The sequence below is a fragment of the Hyperoodon ampullatus genome (assembly GCF_949752795.1).
Source record: "Hyperoodon ampullatus genome assembly, chromosome: 10".
Classification (NCBI taxonomy): domain Eukaryota; kingdom Metazoa; phylum Chordata; class Mammalia; order Artiodactyla; family Ziphiidae; genus Hyperoodon; species Hyperoodon ampullatus.
This window is the reverse complement of record NC_136923.1, coordinates 37,570,232-37,591,061: the sequence shown is the minus strand read 5'-3', so window position 1 is coordinate 37,591,061 and position 20,830 is coordinate 37,570,232. Positions and strand designations below refer to the sequence as shown.

Below are 20,830 nucleotides of genomic sequence, written 5' to 3'. Positions count from 1 at the left end.
CTTCTCTTGTCTCATCTCTACCCCATCCCCCCCACACACCAGACTGCAAAACACGCCTAGCACCACCAGGCCTCTGGGCCTTTGCCCAGGCTGATCCTAGCTTGAAATGCCCATCCTCCCCACTCTGTCCAAATCCTTCTCAGATGCTGCCTCCTCTGTGAAGCCCTCCCCAACCTTCCAAGTCAGATGTTATCACTCAGGCCTGTCTGCCCCTCCAAGATGCCTGCAACTCAAAGAAGCCCCATTTGGGCATTTCTGAGCCTGCCTTTCCACTACACAGAGTTCCTGGAGGGCAGAAGCTCCTCCAGGAGGGCAGGAGCCAGTACCAGGCTCAGTGTGCAGGGAGAAGAAAGGGCTCACAGGGCCCAGAGGCATTAGAGACCAGCGATGGGGCTAAGAATCCCAGAGAAGCAGTGACAGTGGGGTGAGAAGACCCAGGGCTCAGGGGACCAGCCCCATGGGAGAGTCAGGATCCGCCTGGACAGGGTTCCCAGTTCCCATTCCTTAGCACCCCCAGCCCCTACTCCTGCTGTGTCTCTGGGTCTAGGGGCTCCCCAGGCATTATCACTGGGGTGGGGGATTTGCACTTTGAGACTTCTGGAGGCCCTGAGTGGGTTTCCCCATGGCAAAGGGGGGCTGGAGGAAGAACTGTGGTGTGGCATAGGTTTCACAAAATCGGGCTCAGACTGTCATAGCTGGAAGGGCCTCATCAGAGGGGAACCTGAGGCCCAGAGAGGAAGGGGCTTGTCTGTAAGGCTACATGAGAATGAGAGGCAACTGGCAGAGCTGGCAGAACCCCAGGGTCCACCTGTGCAGCTCAGAGCTCTTTCCTCCAGAGGTCAGCGCCACTAGGCAATGGGGATGGAGGCTGGAGGGGGGCAGTGATGGGAGTAGGGAGGGTGGGCAGAGCCTGTCTGGGGACACAGGGCGGGGCAAAGCCAGCCTCCCTGTGGCCTGGGCCTGCCAGGGTGTGTGGGCCGCCTGCTCCCAGCCCCCCACCCTGAGCATGCAAGAAGAACAATCCCCTTGTGTTTGGGCAGCCTGAGCCTGCATGCTGATGAAGGCTGGGGGGTGGGGGCTGGGATGGGGGCGCCTTGGAGGTTGAGGGGGTTCCAGGGCCCGGAGGGGCTAGGGGACCTTCAGATGGGAAAAGGATAGGGTCCCAGGTGCTGGCTCTGAAGCAGTGAGGGTAACCCCAGGAAAGAGTGAAGGCTTCAGTTGAGGTTTAAGGTCCTGGGGAGTCACCGGGGGTCTAAAAACTCTTTGTAGGAGAAGAGGAGCCCCTGGGGACACATGCTCTATTGGTCCAGCGTGAAGGTGATCATCCTGCGCTTGGGGGGAACTAAGAGCCCACATTCTGGAAGGAGGGAATGCACCTGGCCCTCGGTGCATCCCCTTGAAGACCACTCCCCAGGGTGCTGGAGTCGGGCGGGGCACTGGGTGCCACAGGTCCCAAGATGGCGGGCCTGGGATAGGGGACTGAGGAGGCGGGCACCTCCCTCTCCTGGCGAAGCAGGCTCCAGGGCCAGTCTGAAGTGACTAGCCAGAGCCCCTGCACCTCCCAGGACTCCAGCTAAGAAGCTAGGTCAGAGCTGAGGGGCTAAAGAGCCACAGGGCACGAGGGACCACTCCGAGCCCCCAACTGTCATCTCCACACACCCCTGGCCTGGAGGTCTGTGTCTGGCGCCCCCAAGGACTGCAGAGAATGGGAAGGGGTGTGTGCTGAGCCAGGAACTGCAGGGGAATGGCAGATGGGGACAGAGATGGAGCAGAACCAGAACCCAGGGCAGGAGGTCGAGAGAAGAGCAGGTCCAAAGGACAGAAACAGCAGGTGGGATGAGGGCTTCAAATCTGGGGTCTCAGGTCCGGGAAATCCCTCCCTGGTACTGGGGGCTCCTCTAGCAGACCAGCGCCCCCCACCTGTGCAGGCCTGGGCCCGTGTGGGACAGGGAACGTGTTCCTCGCAGTCTCCCAGTCTCCCAAACCCGCGACCCCAGCCTGTGGACTCAGGCGCGGGCTCCCCGCCCCCGGCCGAACCCCCAAACTTCGCGGCCCGCGGTGCCCCGCCCGGCCCGCGCCCTACCTCGCTGGGGCTGTCCTGCGGCGGCGGCGGCGCGGCGGCTGGGCCGCTCAGTCCCACATTGTCCCCGGGAGAGGCGGCCGCTCACAACTGCGAGTGACATCAGCTGCGAACAATGAGGGGTTTGACAGGCGCGGAGCCCGGCCGGCCCGGAGCCCGGCTCCGCGCCCCCCCCCCACCCCCGGCCCGCCCGGCCCGGCCCCTCCCCGCCCCCTCCCCGGATCCGATTACAGCGCGGCGGGCCCGCCCCAGCCGCCCCAGTGCCGCAGCCGCCCGCCCCGCCCCGCGCGCCGCGGCGCGCCCCGAGCGGCGGCCGCTTCCGGGAGGGCTGGGGCGACCCTACCCCGGCGGCTCCTCCAGCCCCCGGGAGTGGGGGGCGAGGGGGTTGGTCCGGCCTGAAGCGCGGTCCCAGCCACGGTCCTTCCCGCGCCACCCGCGCCTGCGCCCCGCTCCCAGTCCCTTCGCTCTCGGCCAGCCGGTTCTTCCGTCCCGGGCCGCCCGCCCGGTGACTCTGCCGAGGCCCCTGCACCCTCAACTCGGCCTCGGCCCCGCCGCCAGCGCCCGCGCTGCCCCGCTCCGGCTCGGGTCCCTCGGAGCTCAAGTTTCGACCCTCCGCCGGGTCGGGTTCCCGGCGCTCCTCGCTTCTGCGCCATCCATCCCCGCGCGGGGCTCTCGCCCACCAAGCCCCGCACCCCTCAGCCACCCCCAGCTTCCGCGAGGCCAAGCCCTCGTCCGTCCAGGACAGGTTACCGGACCAGCTGGAGGAGGCGCCTGTGAGCGGTGTGACCCTGTGCACCCGCCCCGTGATTCCCCCAGAGCTACCCCCAGAATTCCTTTTTGGGCTAGGGTCGCGAGGGACGCGGCGCAGTTGAGTACTCGACTAGGGAAGGGGTAAGAGTAGGGGGAGGAGCTGGGCGGTTCCCAAGCTCTCGCTTTCCCGCACCGCACCCCCGGCTGCCGCGCCCCCTGGGGCGCAAATCTACCTCCCCCTCTCCTCCGTAATCGGCTCAGCCTGGTCCCACTGACCTCCACCTCCCCCTACAGCTGAGTCTCTTGGCACCTGGGTGTGTGGGGGTGGGGAGGGGAATCCAATCTCCCTTCCCCTCCATCTGGCCCGGTGGACAAAGGGCAGGGGGACCATCTGGTCCCGCCAGGGTGGGGGAGGGGCCTGCAGTGGCGGTCCCAAGGGGCGGGGGAGGGGCGGCGCTCTGGAGACAGTGAGAGCCTGCGGGGTCTAATTGCATCACTTTATTTCACAGACCTCCAATCTCTGTCTCCCCACCCCCCAAAGCTCAGAGCAGGAAACTAGCTTGGCTGAGAAGACCCAGGCCTAATAACCTGGGGAGCTGAGGAGCACCCAGAAGAAAGTGGAAAAGCTGGGAGATCTGAGGGTCGAAGTGGTGGCCCTTCCCTTTTGTGGGCATTTCTGATCTGGGGGCCAGCTGCAACCTGTGGGTGAGTGAAGTTCAAAGCTGGCCACACCCTAAGCTTGGTAGAGGGTCTCCTGCAAGGGCTAGCCTCATGGTGTCCCCACCTGCCCAACCATGGGGTGCTGAATGGTTGGAGAGGGCAGCATGTGCCTGTGCAAGTGCTTGTGTGGGGACAGAGTATGCGTGTGTGCCTGTGCATGCAATGCAAAGCTGCTGTGAGACTGTGCGTATCAGCCCAGAGTTGCATGTACCTGTGTGGTTGCCCCCAAGTGGAGGATCATATTTGGGAACATAGATGACTGTAATGTGTATGCATGCATGTAGGCGTGTATGTATTTGTGGCCTAAGAGGTGAAGGTAGGGGGTGTTTGTGCCCTGCAGGGCAGCCAAAGGAGGAGCTGGGAGGTGGGGGGGAGGCTGGGCAGAGCAGAGGAAGGAATGTAAGCGGAGCAGGAAAGCCTATAGGAGAAGCTCATCTAATGGATTACCCTCCACCAGATTATGTCCCTTGACTCCTGAATTTTTTTCTCTTGATTTCACCTCTTCAGTCTGTCACTGCAAGAGAAACAAGAGGAAAAGACAGACCCTAAAAGAACTCAGATAGAAAGACACACCTGTTGGATGTGCAGGATGAGCAGGAGCCCACGGAGAGAAGGAGAGAGAATGAGTGAGAGAGAGCCCAAGGCAGGCAAGTGGCCCACCCCCATCAGCAGGGCTGCGCCTCATGCTAGCTCCTGCAGGAAATCCAGCAGCCCTGTATGCCACTCCTCTGGTTTGTCAAGGTAACAGGGGTGCCCCGCCCCCTCCATGACCAACACCCGGTGGTTGGGCAGCTGCTTCAGGTGCTCAAAGCTGGTCTGACCCATGGGGTCCTGGTCTCCATATACGATAAGAACCGAGGTCTAGAGAAAGGAAAGGGAGGCAGAGTCAACAGGGACCTGCTCCACCAGCCCCAGCCTCCTAGAGATCAACTCCAGCCCTCCCCATCACTTCGGTCTCTCCCTGGGGTCACCGCAAATGACAGAGAGAGACAGGTTGGCCCAGTGCAGGGATGGTTTGGAGAGGCATGAATTTGTGTATGCCCCAGCACACAGTTTAGCACAGGGCTTGCCACAGTAATCTTCTGCCAAGTACACCAAAAGGGCGGAGTTTGGTGGCTCAACTCCTTCCGGAAGCTACCCCTTTGGTTACCCAGTACCCAGGGCCCCGGGATGGACTGTTCCTTGCTCCTGGCAGGGACATCTCAGCCTCCCACATAGGGGTACCTTCACTCTGGCATAGTCGGCAGCATTGATTTTGTCAGTGCAGATGGGGGCCACTGGCACATAGCCCCGGATCTGGGAGCCTGGGGCCACGAGGAACGGCAGGGAGTACATGCCACTCAACGATGGGCTGATCACGACTGGGGGGCTCATATCCAAGGCATCCACCACAGCTGCCAGAAAGCTGCTGGGGACCAGCTCCCCAACAGGGGCAGGGGCTGTTGCTTCCTTGGATCGCCCCAGACCTGCAGGGATTCAGGTGTGGGAGAGACAAAGGTAGTGAGTAGGAAAACAGGGGAGAGAGGGTCCCTTCCTCCAGGAAGTCCTCCTAGGTCAACCTCTGTGCCAGGTTCCTGCAACAGGCAGTGTTGCATGCTGTAGTTCTTCCTACAGCAACCTAGGTCTGTCATATCTGTAGCAAGCATAAGGCATTTCCTTCCATGTTTGTGCCCATCTCCCCCAGTACAGCGTCCTCAAAGAATCAGGCTCTGAAGCCCAGCTTGGCCAGATCCAAGTCCCAATTGTCCACTATAGATTATGTAAGCTTGGGAAAGTCCCCTCAGCCCTCTCTCTACTGTTCAGTTTCCCCATCTGTTAAAAGGAGGTAACAAAAGTGTTTGCCATTTGAGATTGTTGTGAAAATTGAGTTAACTGCTTCAAGGCACCTGTCCCAGGGCTGGCAGGGTAGATGCCTCCAGGGCAGTGGATGAGGGGCTAGCTCTGCACACATCCCTTCCCTCCAATTAGTCAGTCTCTACCTTCTGCAGAAGGATTAGTTCAAGGCCTTGGCCTTGAAGCTCAGCCCAATCCACTGTCAGAACCAATCGTGTCCCGGCCTGGAGGCCTGCCCATGGGCACTGAAACCATACCAGCCATAGCCAGTGAGGGGAGCAGGTTGGCCATGCTGCCACCTTCACACTTGGCACCATGGGCTGGGGCCCGCCAGTTGAGGTTATGACTGGCAGTCTTGTGCTGCTCCTCCCTCCCTTAGGACCTAAATTAGGGCTTTGTACGTGGGATCATGACTGGGGGCTTAGCCACCCCCAAAGGTGCCAGGGGACTCAGTGTCACTCCTCAGGGCTTCCAACGGAGCCTGTGGTTTCGGCTCTTTCAAAATATTTTACTTCCAATTGACTGAGCATCGATTATTATGTGTTAGGTACTGGCCACATACTCACATGGATAATCTCATTCCATTCTCATTAGAGCCAAACCCCAGAATGAGTGTGGTTATCTCCCATTACAGATGAGGAAACAGAAGCAGAGACACTGAGACACTGCCCCGGGCAACACAGTTAGAAGCAGCTGGGCAGTGTCCAGACCACATCTGGATGGACTAGAGAAGCTCGAAGGCCCTTGTAGTGTGCACTCCGCCTTGTCTAGCTCAGGAGTCAGCCTGGCTAGGTCCTCCCAGCCCCCAGCCCTGGGTCCCCAGTGAGGCTCCCACAACCCCTGTCCAGAAGCCTTCCCTGGAGTTACCTGGCAGGTCAATGGCCACAGCCCAGTAGCCAGCCTGGGCCAGCCTGTGCAGCGTGCCCAGGTTCTGCCAGGTCTCAGAGGAGAAGCGTATGCCATGCAGCAGCAGCACGGAGAAGCGGGTGGCCTGCCTACTGCCCGGATGAGCCTCTCGGAAAAAGAGGCTCTGGCCCTGCACCTGGATGGTGCCCTCGTGCTGCTCCACGCCCGCCATACCTCCTGCTGTGCTGGTGAAGCACCTGTGGTTCAAGGCCAGGCTGATGAGAAGCCACAGAACACCTTGCCCAGGTGGAGCAGGGAGGCTGCCACAGACAGGGCAGGGGTCCCTCCTGGAGCATCAAGGAGGCTCCCAAAACTCTAGGAACATGCTTTGGGGTGAGGAAGACATAGGTGTTATTTCTGCATCTACCACTACCTAATTGCCTTGGTTTCCTCATCTGAAATATGGGACATTAAAGCCTACCTCAAGAATTTATGAGTTAAAAAAAAAAGAAAAGGAATTGATAATTGATGGTGTCTGCCTTTGGAAGGAACTTAATACATGGGTCTCCCATTACAATTATTGTTCCCATTGTTATTATCCTTTTCTATGAATGGGGATAATACAACAGTACTAGCTCCTAGGTGGCTGATAGGATTAAACGAGGCCAGGCATGTAAAACACTCGCCAGTGCCTAGCACATAGTAAGCATAGTAAATGTATCAACAGCAATCAACAGTAAGTAACTGACTATTTTGCTTTTCGACATTTTCCTCTTCCAGGCACTGTTATAGGTTGTAGGTTGGCATCGCAGGCCGAAGAGAATAGGGGTTAGAGTAAAAAAAATCTGTTTTCCGGAGCCGGAAACCGGAGCGCTGAGCAGGGAAAGGATTTGAAGTTCCGGCTGGCGAGGGAAGCGAGGTGCTCAGCGCGCTGCCCGCTGGGGCCCAACGCACTGACGCCGCGGCCAGGGGCGCGGTCACCGGCGCTGCCACCGCTCGCTCTGTCCCCTCCGAGGACCTTCGTTGTGGATCGCAGGGTCTGGTAGGGTGCATGCAGAGGGGGTGGGGGCAGATCCGAGGAAGGGGGTCTGGGGAACCGAGATGGGCAGAGGAGAAACTTGGGGTAGGTGGGGGTGGGTTCTAACTGGAGAGAGGAAGAGAGGGTTGGGGGGCGCAGGGCAGGTACCTGGGGAACTGCGTGGGCTCTCGCAGATAGGAGGCGGGCGAGTGCAGGCGGCGACTGTGGCCCCGGGCGGGGAAGCAGGGATGTGGCCCGCCGGAGGGCGCGGCCCTGGCCGTGCTCCGGGGCGCCCGCTTGTGGCCACAAGCCGTCCCAGGGCCGACGGGTGCTCTTAGACCCATCCTTCTCACAGCTGTCTCAGTTTCCCCACGCCCCTCGGCCCCACGTGCCCCAAGCACCGGACAGTGTCCGGCCCCGAGACCTTCAGCGACCTGCTCCACATGCATATGGTGTGGCTTGAGAAGGAGGGTTCCTTTAGGGTCTCATCCTTCCTGTTCCCTCCCCCTTCCTCCCCACCCCCTCATCCCCAGCCTGGGCTGCCCAAACCCAGAGTCGTCAGTCTGGCATGTGGCTGAGGCCCGACAGGTTTGAATGCGAAGCTTTGCCAATGCCCAGCCTTGATCGTTTTCCCAACGCCTCCGAGCCTATTTCCTTGCCTGTAGAATGGCTGTGATGTTGCCTACCTCACAGAGTGCTAATAAGGAGTGAATGCTGCGTGTTCCGTGCAGCCTCCCTTTTCCAGGTCTGCCCACACAGGCCAGGGACAGATCAGATGTTGGTCACATGTCACCAACCTGGATAGGTGACATATAGAGACGTGAAGGACCCTAGAGGCCACCCCGTTCTCTGACCGAGTGCTCGAGCGCGTGTGTATTTGCAGGGGTCAGGGAAGTGGATGGCCAGAGACCTGGGGCTGCTGCATAACAATACTAATATCTGGCAGTTACGCAGCGAGGCTTCCGCGCCAGACACTGTTCTAAGGATTGACCGATCCTTCAGTCCTTAAGACAGGCCTCTGTGGTGGTGACAACCCTATGTGGTCCTTAAGACAACCCTTATCCTTAACCCTGCTGTACAGACCGGAGACTGAGCAGGGGTGGAGACGTGCTGGTGGGAAGAAGTCGACTGGCTCTGCCCCGGCTCTCAGGCCGAAAACAATCCGGAAAATCAGAACGGGGGGACGGGGGCGCCGAGCCTCTGTGCTTTGGGGCGCCGCCCCCAGTGCCCCCTCCAGCTCGGCTGGTAGGCGTGGACCCGAGACCGCGGACTGCGCAGGCGCGCGGAGGCTCGCAGCCGCTCGCAGCCGCCCGCAGAGAGGCGGAGGCTGAGGCAGCGCCAACGTCTAGGGGCTGTTTGGCTCCGGTTGCGCCTGAGCGGAGCCCGCCCCGCGGTGGCAGACCCGGTCATCCCTGTCGGCCCGGTGAGTGTCCCCGGGGAGTGAGGCCAGTAGGGTGCCCGGGGGCGGGCCATCCTTGCCCCGCCCCTTGCCCCGGGAGCCCTGGGACAGAGTCCTGCTGGGAGGGGCCCGCGCTGGGGCAGCGAGTATGTTTGTGTTCGTGTGTCAAGTGTGCGCGCCCGCGCGTTGGTCAGCGTGTGTTCTTGGGGGTCTGGGTGTACGTGTATGTGTGTGTGTGTGTTGTATCGGTGTTTCTATGTGCCTATGTTGGGAGTGTTATGTCAGCCTGTCTGCCCGCTTGTGTCTGTGTATGTCTACTGTGTGAATTTCTGTGTGCGTGTGATTTTAAGGGTGTATATCTACCTGTGTGTCTGTATTTCTGAGGCTCTGTGTTTGGGTGTCCGTCTGCCTGTGCGTGTGTAGTTCTGGGGTTGTGTGTATGACTGGGTGCTTGAAATATAAGGGTCTGCATATGGTTTTGAAAGCGTTTGTGTGTCTACCTGTCCCTCTGCCTTCCTGATAGCTGAATGTGTGCGTGACTTTGAGGGTGTTTCAAGGTATCGATTATGCAGAGGCCCGTGCGTGTGCAAGGAGGCTGCGTGTACGTGCAGGGAATAGCTTGTACAAAGGAAAAGCGTTTGGGGACAAGAGTTTGTGTGCATGTCTGTACACCTGTGTGTCATTGTCGACGCGTATGCCAAGGACCTAACGCGGGTACAGTGCCTCCCTCCCCTCCCCCCATATCTGTAGCAGTACTGTTGTCTATGCTCCAGCTGCCTGGGTTGCCATAGCAACGGCTGAAGTCCCGTCCCTCCCTACCCGGAGAGGTGCCCCAGGGCACCAGGCCCACCAGAGGAGAGGTTCAGCGCGGATGCTCTGCCTGGTGGGAACCTAGGCTGCCGCGTTGGAGGCTTGCGTCCGAGGCTGGTCGTGGTCAGAAAGAAGAGAGGAGCGTGCTTTTCCTCCACTCAGCACCTGGTCCTCCATCAGCCCCAGAGGGGCTGCCACTGCCCAGTCACCACCTGACCCTTGAGCCTGGGGGTGGGGGCTTGGGAAACAAGCCTTCTCGTTCCAGGAGAGGTGGGGGGTGGAGGGGTCCAAGGTGATTCCCCAGCCCTGAACTCCGGCCAGGGCCCAGCTGACACTCAATAAAGACCTGTTTACTGGAATCTGGAAACAAGGCAGGCCTGCTCACCCTAGACCCAAGAAATGATAAGACAGCCCCTGGTCAGGTCCACTGTATTACCGAAATCTCACAGGAGTCTTGGGAGGGCAGCCGTCAGGTTATCCTCCCCATTTTACTGACAAACAAGGCACACAGCCAGGAGTTGGAAGAGCAGAGTCTCAAAGGCAGGGCTAAGTGCTCTGTCTGGGTCCTGGGTACTGAGGTCTGTCTTCTGGGCTGGCAAAGGACTCAGACTAGAGGAGTCCACGAAGCAGGTCATTTGGCGTGAAGCTGGGGGGTGGGAGGCATTTGTCTCTCCAGCCTCCATGCCTCCCTTTCCACTTCTAGATGTGCCATGCTTCTCCCTAGCCCCCTCATGCCTAGGCATTTCCTCCATCAAGGATATTCTCCATGAGCTCTCTTCCCACTTAATATCAGCTGGGGTAGAGCATTAAATATTCCCATCAATGGTAAAACACATTCTGATTTTAGCATTATTATACGCAGTGTGATAAAAAGGACCATTTCAAAACATGCCCTCAGTGGGACATCGCTTTACTCTTTGATGTCTTTCACCTTTGATGACTCTCAGCACTCTGTCCACCAGTTCATCCGTCACCTCACAGCCTTGGTTTCCTCCTTGGCAAATTGAGTGTGGCCTGGTGGTTAGGAGCCCAGCCCTGGGCTCAAGTCCCAGTTCCCCTGCTTGCTACTCTGCACTTTGGGTAAGAGAATTTACCTCTCTGAGCTTCAGTTTCCTCATTTATAAGAGACCTATAATACCTGCTCCCTAGTGTTTTTGTGTGGGTTCATGAGTCGTTACATGTGAAGGGCCAAGCACAGGGCCTGGCTATCATAAGCACTTGATGAATGGAAGTGGTTTTAGCTGGCACAAGGATGATGGTGGCCACTGATGCCAGGGGGACATCTCAGATGCTCCTCACGCTTTGGGGTATCTGAGCCCTTGCCCTGGCATGTGGAGTAGTTGGGTGCGAACCCTCAGATCCTTGCCCGGAGCAGAGGAAAGGGCAAGGGCTGAGCTTTTCCTCTGCCGGGAGCTCCTGGGTGGGATTTGAGAATGGGGTCCAGGGGACCTTGCGGGGGCTCAGCCCTACCCTCTTCTCCCTCTCCTCTCCTCCTCCAGACTGTGGTACAGACCTCCATGACCCGGTCCCAGGTCGCCCTGCTGGGCCTGGGCCTGCTGTTCATGCTGCTACTGTACGTGGGGCTGCCAGGACCCCCTGAGCAGACCTCCTGGCTCTGGGGAGACCCCAATGTCACGATCCTGGCTGGTCTCACCCCTGGCAGCTCCCCCATTTTTTACCGCGAGGTGCTCCCACTTCACCGGGCCCGCAGGTGGGTGCTGACCCCAGGGTGTAGTGGAAGGACTAGGCCCAAGGGGAGTCCCTGTGTGGGTCCCCCAGCTCAGCTGAAAGTGCTCAGGGCCTGGGAGGGCAGTGGGAGAAGCCTGGGAAGAAAGAACCCCCAGAACACACACTCCCCTGTGTGCCCACAGGGTGGATGTGGTGCTGCTCCATGGAAAGGCCTTTAACTCCCGGACATGGGAGCAGCTGGGCACACTGCAGCTGCTGGCGCAGAGGGGCTACCGGGCCGTGGCCCTTGACCTCCCAGGTGAGAGCTCCCACCCCTGGGTCTAAGGAGGTAACGTGCAGCAGGGACATGGGGACAGCATGCCAGAGGGGAGAACTGGAGGGGTAGGAAAGCCCTAAGATGTGGCTGGGGAGCATCTGGACCCCAGTGTCTGAACAAGCAGTGACAAGTCACAACACAAAGTGTGAACACGAAAAGCTCTGTGTTTTTTATTTTCTACCTTGAAAACTACAGTGTGGATTGTTGCATGTCACAGAGCAGTTAGCAACATGACCTGCCTCACAAGCGATTGCATGGGGAGATCTCACTGTCCTTTTTATGGCAAACTAGGTAGCTTTTTGTTTTTTCAGCTATACAAATGATTTTTGCTATTATTCTTGTCATTAAAAAATCAACCAAGAGTGATGCCCTCAGAGACCCATGCCATGTTTCTCTCCCTCTCACTTCTCTAAGCAGTTTGAGGGTGCCAGGCCCTCTTTGGGCGTTTCCATACCTAGAGATAACAGGGTTGTTTGGTGGGGGCTGTAAACATGACTGGTGTCCTGCCAGCTTAGTGAATCTATCTGCAGCCTAGTTTTCTTCTCCTCTACCATGTCTCATGGGTCATGCCAGGCACTGTGACCCTCCCTCTCCGTAGTGTGTGCCATCAGAGGGATGAACAGGTTTTGTCTGGCCACTCCTCGACTGGTGGCTGTGTAGCCTGCTTTAGAGTTTTCAGTGTCAGTTGAAATGCTCAAGTAAGGAAGCTGAAGCATCTTTGGACATGCTTCTTTGAGCATGTGGGCAATCATTTCTGTAGGGTAGCCATCAAGGCCAGTTGATGGGTCGAAGGACACCCATTTAAAGTTTTTTGACTAATATTATCTTACCCTCCAAAAATGCTGTGTGGATTTACCCTCCAGTCATGTACAAAAGTGTCCATTTTTCCACATCTCCCTTAACACTGTATTATCAGTCTTTTTAGTTTTGCCAACATGATGAATGAAAGATGGTTTTCTAGCAGCCCTATCACAGTACAAAAATAACGTCTAGGAAGTTTGGGGTAGCAGATGCTATATGCCACTGCCCTCCTATCTCTTTCCCCCACCATGGTGGGCAGGAAGTCCTGACCTCCTTCCCAGCCTCCCTCAGCTGGTGCCTTCTGCTGTTCCCAGGTTTTGGGAACTCGGCACCTTCGAAGGAGGCAAGCACAGAGGCAGGGCGGGCACAGCTGTTGGAGCGAGTGCTGCAGGACCTAGAGGTGCAGAATGTCGTGTTGGTGAGCCCTTCACTGAGTGGCTGCTATGCCCTGCCCTTCCTGATGCAAGGCCACCACCAGCTGCATGGATTCGTGCCCATTGCACCTGCGTCCACCCAGAACTACACCCAAGAACAATTCCAGGCCGTGAAGGTACTGGGAAGAGGGTCTCCAAAAGTCCTGGCTTCCTGTCCCTGGCTCAAGTCATGGGGGGAAAGGCCTCAGGTCTTACTTGGAGGACACATGGCCCCATCCTTGATCTGGATGGGAGAGATGGGGTGTATAGGGAAGATTTCCTAAGGAGGTGGCTTGAGGGCCAGTCCCCATCAAGCCCCAGGATCACAGCCCCTTGCCTTGCCCTGCAGACCCCGACTCTCATCCTGTATGGGGAGCTGGACCGCATCCTGGCTTGGGAGTCACTGCGGCAGCTCCGCCACCTGCCTAACCACTCTGTGGTGAAGCTGCGCGATGCAGGCCATGCCTGCTACCTCCACAAACCACAAGACTTCCACCTCGTCCTCCTTGCCTTCCTTGACCATCTGCCTTGAGCTCACCCACTGTCCAGGCCCCAGGCCTGGCCTGAACTTGGAGGATCTGGACCAGTCCCCACCAGGGAGGCAGCCCCTGGGGTTGGAGGGCAGAGGCCAGAGGGCTAGGCCCAGTCAGGACCTCTCATTTCATCTCAGAGGCACAATAAAAAAAAGCATTTTTGTTATTCCTAGGGAGTGACAGGTCCTGTTTCCTGGCGTTGCTGCAGGTGGGGTTAGAGCTGGAGGCAAGTCTGGGACTGCTTTGGGACTGAGAGCTGGAGGGATTGCTCCAACAGCCTGGGAAGGCTAAGGACATGTGTTACTTACTAGATGGCTGCTGAGTGGCTACTCTGACTCAGTTTCCTCATCTGTAAAATGGGCATGATGGTAACACCTAGCTCAGAAAGTGGTTTTAGGATTGAGTCTGGTTAAGCAGAGCACTTGGCCATTCTGGGCTGGCGGCATGGGAGTGTCATGGAGAGGGGGTGTTACTACTGCTGAATGACCACTGGGATTGGTGGGAAATCCAGGGTCTAGTGGCTGAGTTGAGTGAGTCAGGAATAGAGGACCTATGGCCGAAGGGAGCAAGATTTGTAAAGGTGGGGTGGAGAATGTGGTTTAACAAGTAACACAGTATTGGGAAGAGGGAAATTTCCCCCTCTACCCCTCTTGAGTTTTTGGCTGGACTAACAATAAAATTGACACAAAACAGATTAATAGGAGAAAAAGAAATTTTAATCATGTGCAAGGAGGTCTCATAGAAATGGGACCTAAGAAGTGGCCAGAGCAGGCAGCTTTTATACTTTTTAGACAAAGAATAAATTTGTGAGGATTTGACAGGACAAAGAAGCATATTTTGGCTGCTCAATTAGCAAAGAATCTAAACAGAGTGGGCTTGGGGGTAGTAAATTAAAGAATTAACAAGGTTTGTTTATACAGGCTTCTCAGCCTGAATTTCCTATCTCCGGAAATCAGGGTGTCCTACCTCCAGATGCAGGGAGTGTACCTTTCGCATAGAGATTTATTTCTTGTTTTCAGGGAGACAGAAAGGAGGGTCAGAATGTCTCTCTTGCATTGGACATTTCTCAAGTGACTTTAATTCAAAATAATCAACGTGCCACTGAGGCACACTTTGGGATGGCCTGCCCTGGGCCCCAACAAGAGCATTGTTGGTGAACCACCAAGCCTGCTTGCCCCTGGGAATCTGTGGGTCAGCAGTCTGACTTAAACCTCACGACGGTTGGATGGACCCTACCCTACCCTGCCAGCCTGCCTCCTCTGTGCCCAGAGGTTGAAGTCTTCAACCCCACCCCTCCCCAAGCTGATTCAGCCCCTGGAACAGAGGGCAGAACTGGCTGAGAGTACAAAGGACAGCCGGACACACAAATGGGCAGCTACAACTGTGTGCAGCCTGTGGGTGGCCAGTGGAACACCTGTGCCTCTTTATCTTCCCTCTCCAGTGGCTGCAGAAGAGCCAGGGAGCCTGGCACAGGGTCAGCCAAGAAGGTGCCACACGTATGCTTTTGTGCAGTTTCCCACCTCTCATTCTGTCATACAGCGTCACGATTACATCGTCTCATCGTGCCATCCTCTGTCACACCCAACCACCATCTCACACTCACATTGTCATACACAGTCACCCACTGATACACAGATTTGCCTACACAGTGGTGCGATCACACATGCGCCCATCCGTTCATTTATCCTTCGTACCTGGCACGCTGTCCGTCTGTTCTGTGCCCTGCCAGGGACAGAATCCTGCGGGTACATGGACCAGCCTCTTGGAGCTCACAGATATTAACCAATAACCTCTCCACACAGGGCGCATTGAGGCAGTCAGGGAGGCCGCCCCCGTGGAGCTGAGGCGTGAGGAGGGGAGAAGTCCAAGACGCGCGGGAGGTGGGGGTGGAACAGGCCGGGGCCAGGCCCAGCAGGACTTTTCAAAGCTGTACTCTGAGAGCGAGGGGGCGCTCAGGGGGGCAGCTGCGAAGTTTCCGGTCAGTGCCCGCCTTCCTCCCTTCTGGCCCAATCGGGAGGTTGCAGGGGGTGGGGCCCGCTGCCCAGGGCCAAGGGCGGGGCCTGCAGGGGCGGGGCCAGCCTGTAGCTCGCAGTCGGCTGCAGGGCGGAGCCGGCGGCGGAGGCAGCTGCCCCGGGGTGGGCGCCTGAATCCCAGCCTCATGTAAGTGGCGGAGGCTGGAACCACTGCCTGGCGGAGACGCCTACGCTCACTGGGCCTTAGAGATTGGGACGGCCCTGATTCGCAGTCTTCGGTCCCGCCCTGCGAGGTCCGGCCACGTGGTGGGCGGACCGCGGCAGTTCTGATCCGGAGACCTCGCAGGACTCGGAGCCCCGCCCACAGCCCAGGGCGGACGCCGAGAGGGGAGCGCGGGCCTAAGACCGGCAGAGAGCGAGGTGGGGGGCCGTGGAGAGGGGTAGCGGGATCTGGGGCTCCCTGACCTGAAATCCGGGCAGCTGGGAGAATATTTTTGAGGGCGGGGGGGGTCAATGTCTGGGTTCAAACGTGGCTCAGCTACTTTCTAGGTGTCTCTGAATCTCTCTTAGCGTTTTCCTCTGTAATGTGGGCTTTCAGAGGCACGAACTTCATGGGGTTCCTTGGGGGATTAAATAAGGAAAGTGTTGAAAGTGGCCAGCACAGCGCCTGAAACAGAATGGGGGGCTCTGTAACTGGGGGCTCCGAAACAAGGTGTTCTCTCCCTGCGGGGCGGCTGGGGAACCGCCCTGGGGAGGGACTGCGTGTAAATGGAGCCCACCAGCCCCAGCGGCGGGGAGGGGTAGGTAGCCACTCGCTTTGCCCCTAGCTCACCACGACAGGGCAGCGCCATGGCCAGCAAGCGTCGTGAGGGCGAGCACCCATCCGTGACGCTCTTCCGTCAGTACCTGCGCATCCGCACCGTCCAGCCCGAGCCCGACTACGGTGAGAACGCGGCGGTTCCAGGAGGACCTGTGGTGGGGTATCAGGGGCGGGGACTGTGCTCTAACCCAGGCGGCAACCCTTGTCACCCAGCTGAGGCTAATCTGCTGCCTCAAATGGCGCCTCCATTCCTCTAAGCCGTTCCCTAGGTCAGCAGACTGCTCAGCATCCCCTCCAGGCTGTGCTGCTCCAAAAGTTACAACTGGCAGTTAAATAGGGAACAGCTTCACCTCACTTTCCAGCACTTGGGGTTGGGGAAGGGAAGAAGAGGCCCCCGGAAGCCTACTGGGGCTGAACAAAGGCCACAGACCTTCGGGGAATCAGGCTTGGTGGCTGAGAACTGTGTACCGGGGTCCAATCCAAATCCCTGCTCTGTGATTTACCAGCTGGGAGACGGTGGGTGAGCCTCATGTCTCCGCGCCAGTTTCCCCATCTTTAAGGAAGGTAACAATGACACCTGCTTCTCACTCTGGACTTCCCACCTGGCCTTCCACAAAGGGTCACTGGCCAAAAATGTCTTCTTCCTTGGGACAGCGATGCAGATGTCTCTGACGGATGTGGAATTGTGTTGAGGCAGGGGTCTGCTCCCTTCTCTGGATGTACCCCCAGCTCTGCCTGGGCCCATGGGAGGTGTGGGGAGGCAGAAGCAGCAGCAAGGCTCTCTGTGTCCCCAGGGGCTGCCGTGGCCTTCCTTGAGGAGAGAGCCTGCCAACTGGGCCTGGGCTGTCAGAAAGTGGAGGTGAGCCTGTGGCCCTGCATGGGTAGGGGAGGTGGGCCTGGGGCAGCTCCTCACCGTGCACTGATGACCCCTCCTCCTGGCCCTCTCCAGGTGGCAGCTGGCCGTGTGGTGACTGTGCTGACCTGGCCAGGCACCAACCCCAGACTCTCTTCCCTCTTGCTCAACTCCCACACTGATGTGGTGCCTGTCTTCAAGGTGTGGGGGTGTAGAGAGTGGAACACGCTTGGGGACAAAGATGGTACAGATCCCCCATTCGACTGCAGGGATCCCACGATGCTGGTCCTGGCACTGATTCGACCTCATAGAGCATTACTCCACTCAATCAAGAAGCCTCTGCCCAGTAGCCATTCCATGCCAGGGGTGGGGTAGGCGAGAGGAGGGTGGTGGAGGTGGGAGGCAGAGATGAGGGATGGCTGTCAGCTGCCCTCTTCAGCCCTACGTGGGCTCCTAGGGCACCTGCTCCCTGGGCAGGTCCACAGTTGAGCAGAGTGGATTAACGACTACATTTGGCGCTTGGGTCCCTCTTCCTGCCCCTGCCCCCAGGAACATTGGAGTCATGACCCCTTTGAAGCCTTCAAGGATGCTGACGGCTACATCTATGGCAGGGGTGCCCAGGACATGAAGTGTGTCAGCATCCAGTGAGTGTCCTTCATTCCCAGTTTCCCCACTGGCCCGTTGGATTGACCCAGGACCCAGGTGTGATTGGAGAATGTCAAGGCCAAGGAACATCTTGACCCCTTACCTTGGGTGGGAATTCCTGCTATGACCATTGCATGGATGGGGAGACAGGGACAGAGACTTTCTGGAGTCACCTGCTAGGCTGTGGCAGAGCAGGGCCCAAGGCTGCAGCCTGCCTGCTCAAGCATCTGATGGCTCCCCCCCAGCACCTGGCTTACACCCTGTCACTGCCCCTCAGGTACCTGGAGGCTGTGAGGAGGCTGAAGGTTGAGGGCCACCATTTCCCCAGAACCATCCACATGACCTTTGTGCCAGGTAGGAGTGGCTTGAGGAGGGGCACCTTCAGGGGTGGGGAGAGTGTTGGGGCACCCCCTATCTCACATTCCTGCTGCTTTTACAGATGAGGAGATTGGGGGTCACCAAGGCATGGAGCTGTTTGTGAAGCGGCCCGAGTTCCAGGCCCTGAGGGCTGGCTTCGCCCTGGATGAGGGTGAGCAGGGTGGCAGGACACTGAGTGGCCAGCAGAGGATAGGGAGGCTGCTAGTGGGGGCTGGGCCACTCCACCCTCTCAGGCCCGGCCAACCTTTTCCTCCTCAGGCCTGGCCAACCCCACTGACGCCTTCACTGTCTTTTACAGTGAGCGGAGCCCCTGGTGTGAGTATGCATTTGGACATTGGGGGTCATTGTGCAGATGGGAGACTGGGCCAGAAGGGGCAGGGGCCCGCCAAGGGTTCCACAGCAAGTTGGGGCCTGAGTAGGCCTTGAACCCAGGGCCTCTGCCTCCCAGCCCCTCCCTACCTGGGCATCTCTTTCCTGAGCTTCTGAAGGGAGGCCCTAACCATGGGCAGAAACCAGCTCTACACTGTGCATTCTGAGGCGGGCAGAGACCTGGCAGAGGAGCCTGGAATGAGGGGAAGACCCCGGGCCCATCCCAGGGCTGGTTGCTTTTCCAGCCTCTCCCATACTGAAGACACCCCCTTCCCCCTGCCTCTCCCAGGGGTACAGGTCACAAGCACCGGGAAGCCAGGCCACGGCTCACGATTCATTGAGGACACAGCAGCAGAGAAGCTGGTGTGTGGCATACGGGGAGGGAGTTTGGGAGTTCCCGAGGCTGTCCTGGGGCCACTCTCACATCTAACCTCACACTCTCCTAGCACAAGGTTGTGAGCTCCATCCTGGCTTTTCGGGAGAAGGAGAGGCAGAGGTGAGGCAGCCTGGGAAAGGGCACGGGGCTCTGGGAGGCTACGCAGGACAGGAGGGGGGCTGAGCCCCATTTTTATCTGTTCTTCCCCCTTGCTGCTGCTGCCCCTGCCCCCCACCACAGGCTGCAGTCAGACCCTCAACTGAAGCAGGGGGCCGTAACCTCCGTGAACCTGACTAAGCTAGAGGGCGGTGTAGCCTATAATGTGGTACCTGCCACTATGAGCGCCAGCTTTGACTTCCGCGTGGCACCAGATGTGGACCCGAAGGTGCCATCTCAACCTGGGTTTGGAGGAGGGAGCCTGGGTCCTCAGCCCTGTCCTAGAGGCTCAGGAAGAGCCTGAGGGGTCAGCTCATCTCCCTTCTCACAGGCTTTCGAGGAGCAGCTGCAGGGCTGGTGCCAGGCAGCTGGCGAAGGGGTCACCTTCAAGTTTGCTCAGGTGTGGACTGGGGAACCTACGACAGGGGAGTTGTAGGAGCTGGGGAGGCTGGGCTTGCCCATGTGTCACTGTAGGAGTGTACATTTGGTGTGCCTGCATACATCCTGGCTTTAGCTGTGAGAGACATGTTTTGTTCACCAACAAGCGTTAGTTGTGTAGGCCACTGTTGGGTGCTGGGGAATACTAGGGAGTGAAATTAGACACGTTTTTGCCCTCATAGTCCTCACACAATGAAGGGAGGAATAGACATGAATCAAAAAATTATGTTTTTTTGTTTTTGTTTTTGCGGTACGCGGGCCTCTCACTGTTGTGGCCTCTCCCGTTGCGGAGCACAGGCTCCGGACGCGCAGGCTCCGCGGCCATGGCTCACGGGCCCAGCCGCTCCGCAGCATGTGGGATCTTCCCGGACTGGGGCACGAACCCGTGTCCCCTGCATCGGCAGGCGGACTCTCAACCACTGTGCCACCAGGGAAGCCCTGTATTACTTTTATATAAGTGTGAACACATGTGGTCCAGGAAAGGGTGGGACCTCATAACTGTGAACCTGTAATTGGAGTATTTGACCAGTCTGAGAGTGCCATCTTGAGGAAGGGGCACTTGGGAAGGATCTGAGGATGGACAGGAAGTGGAGAGCAGAGAAGGTCCCAGGCCTGTGACCTTTGAAAGACTGAAAGAGGGCCTGTTGCTGGACCGGCCAGCTGGATGTCTGGGTAGGTGGGTGTGTGCCCCGTGCCAGGCACAGCCTACCCTATGAAGAACAGGGCAAGATGCCCAGGCCTTGTCCTGATCCTGCCATCCTCCTCCCCACAGAAATGGACAGAGCCCCGAGTGACATCTACTGATGATTCAGACCCCTGGTGGGCAGCTTTTAGTGGGGTCTGCAAGGACATGTGAGCACACTGGCCAGCCGCCCTCTCCCCTTCCCTCCCTCCCACCTTCCTTTGTTCCTTCAACCCTTCCCTTCCCGTCTCCCCTCTCTGCCTCCACATTCACCAGGTTCTTCCCTCTGCAGGAACCTCACCCTGGAGCCGGAGATCTTCCCCGCTGCCACAGACAGTCGCTATCTTCGCGCGGTGAGCTGTTTGCAGTAGGGTGGGCAGTGGAATGGTCCTGGGTGCTGGCCTTCCCCCTAACGGCTCCTGTCGCCCCCTGCAGGTGGGGGTCCCAGCTCTGGGCTTCTCACCCATGAACCACACACCCGTGCTGCTCCACGACCACGATGAACGGCTACATGAGGCCGTGTTCCTCCGTGGGATCGACATATACACTCGGCTGCTGCCTGCCCTGGCCAGCGTGCCCACCCTGCCCAGCGAAAGCTGAGCCCTGTGCTCTCCAACCTCCACCCCGATCAGTGCCAAGGACGCTTCTTCGCCCCCTGCCCAACAATAAAGTCTGTGGACAGGGACCACTTCTGAAGTACTAACAGCAAGGATGTTCATGGAGCAGGGTTTCAAAGATAGTAGTAACACCTACTTCAGAGATGAGGGATCATACACCATGGGTCGCACCTGTTGCCCCAGCAGAAGAACTCTTTGAGCTTCCCCAATGCCCAAAGTTGGACTACAGATGAAGATCTAGTGTGACCAGGAACAGTGCTTCACTGGCTGCTCTGAGGGCTAAGACTCTGCTGGTGAAGCACCTGATCCAAGGGG

At 58.2% G+C, this 20,830-nt stretch overlaps 3 protein-coding genes across 5 annotated transcripts; 2 read left to right on the top strand and 1 right to left on the bottom strand.

Moving 5' to 3' along the window:
* Nucleotides 1-4,143: 4,143 nt before the first annotated feature.
* On the bottom strand, nucleotides 4,144-6,704 carry ABHD14B (abhydrolase domain containing 14B). Its single transcript, XM_079713109.1, has 3 exons — nucleotides 6,251-6,704; nucleotides 4,775-5,016; nucleotides 4,144-4,411 (listed from the first exon to the last, which is right to left on the bottom strand). The coding sequence occupies exons 1-3, from the start codon at nucleotides 6,459-6,461 to the stop codon at nucleotides 4,232-4,234; spliced, it is 633 nt and encodes a 210-aa protein (XP_079569235.1). The 5' UTR covers nucleotides 6,462-6,704; the 3' UTR covers nucleotides 4,144-4,231.
* A 319-nt stretch (nucleotides 6,705-7,023) lies between these two features.
* On the top strand, nucleotides 7,024-13,377 carry ABHD14A (abhydrolase domain containing 14A). The gene is made up of 5 exons (XM_079713108.1): nucleotides 7,024-7,271; nucleotides 10,956-11,167; nucleotides 11,328-11,443; nucleotides 12,577-12,812; nucleotides 13,025-13,377. The coding sequence occupies exons 2-5, from the start codon at nucleotides 10,974-10,976 to the stop codon at nucleotides 13,205-13,207; spliced, it is 729 nt and encodes a 242-aa protein (XP_079569234.1). The 5' UTR covers nucleotides 7,024-7,271; nucleotides 10,956-10,973; the 3' UTR covers nucleotides 13,208-13,377.
* Nucleotides 13,378-15,520: 2,143 nt separating this feature from the next.
* Nucleotides 15,521-20,583, top strand: LOC307059272 (aminoacylase-1). Of its 3 annotated transcripts, XM_079713105.1 has the most exons (15): nucleotides 15,521-15,601; nucleotides 16,009-16,124; nucleotides 16,796-16,860; nucleotides 16,951-17,055; nucleotides 17,404-17,498; nucleotides 17,777-17,853; nucleotides 17,939-18,028; nucleotides 18,136-18,192; nucleotides 18,536-18,609; nucleotides 18,693-18,742; nucleotides 18,863-19,007; nucleotides 19,110-19,178; nucleotides 19,989-20,068; nucleotides 20,191-20,251; nucleotides 20,334-20,583. In XM_079713105.1, the coding sequence occupies exons 2-15, from the start codon at nucleotides 16,031-16,033 to the stop codon at nucleotides 20,496-20,498; spliced, it is 1,227 nt and encodes a 408-aa protein (XP_079569231.1). In that variant the 5' UTR covers nucleotides 15,521-15,601; nucleotides 16,009-16,030; the 3' UTR covers nucleotides 20,499-20,583. The 3 variants fall into 3 exon arrangements, with proteins under 3 accessions (XP_079569231.1, XP_079569232.1, XP_079569233.1); XM_079713106.1 differs by lacking the exon at nucleotides 19,110-19,178; XM_079713107.1 differs by lacking the exon at nucleotides 19,989-20,068.
* The last annotated feature ends 247 nt before the right edge of the window (nucleotides 20,584-20,830 follow it).